This window comes from Myotis davidii, unplaced genomic scaffold (assembly GCF_000327345.1).
Source record: "Myotis davidii unplaced genomic scaffold, ASM32734v1 scaffold425, whole genome shotgun sequence".
In the NCBI taxonomy this organism is placed as follows: domain Eukaryota; kingdom Metazoa; phylum Chordata; class Mammalia; order Chiroptera; family Vespertilionidae; genus Myotis; species Myotis davidii.
In genome coordinates this window covers 3,270,606-3,271,121 of record NW_006296413.1, presented here as the reverse complement: position 1 = coordinate 3,271,121, position 516 = coordinate 3,270,606, and the positions used below count along the sequence as shown (strand labels likewise).

General features: G+C 61.8%; 1 protein-coding gene across 1 annotated transcript in view; it reads left to right on the top strand.

Annotated features, from left to right (window-relative positions):
* The first annotated feature begins 32 nt into the window (after window positions 1-32).
* Window positions 33-516, top strand: part of TSGA10IP (testis specific 10 interacting protein) — an 8,694-nt gene continuing 8,210 nt past the window's right edge. The window contains exon 1 of the mRNA XM_006771572.2: window positions 33-248. Coding sequence (XP_006771635.1) covers window positions 96-248 — 153 coding nt within the window. The 5' untranslated portion in view covers window positions 33-95. The remainder of the gene's footprint in view (window positions 249-516) is intronic.

Genomic DNA, 516 nt, shown 5'->3' with positions numbered 1-516 from the left:
TAGCCTCACATACCTGGCTGGCTGACCCTTCCTGGAGACTGGCTGAGGACTGGTTGCCATGGAGATGGTGGAGCGGACAGTTCCAAGGCTGGCAGATGGGGGTGGGGGTGGGACAGGACATCAATATGCTAAACACCCACCAACAGTTGGTCAGGACCAGGAGAGCAGGGCAGGACCCCAGACTCCGGGCTCCAGGGATGGGCACAGGGCTGCTCGAGCTTCTGTCAGGCATGGACCAGGCTGAGCAGGTGAGGGAGGCCCCATGAGGGACTTCCAACTGCCCAGGGGCAGCCTGGCTCTCGGGGCCAGGGGAGGCCAGGGTTGAGGGAGGCCCTTGAGAAGCCATGGGACTGAGCTGAGGCCTAGGTGAGAGTCAGGGAGGCTCGAGGGAGGAAGGGGCTGTGGGGAGGCTTATAAGGATGGGGTGAAGACAAGGAGGATGCCAGGAGATGACTCCCAGGCTCCCAGGCTCTCAATGGAGCGATTTAGGGAACATTGTGGGAGGAGCAGGACTTG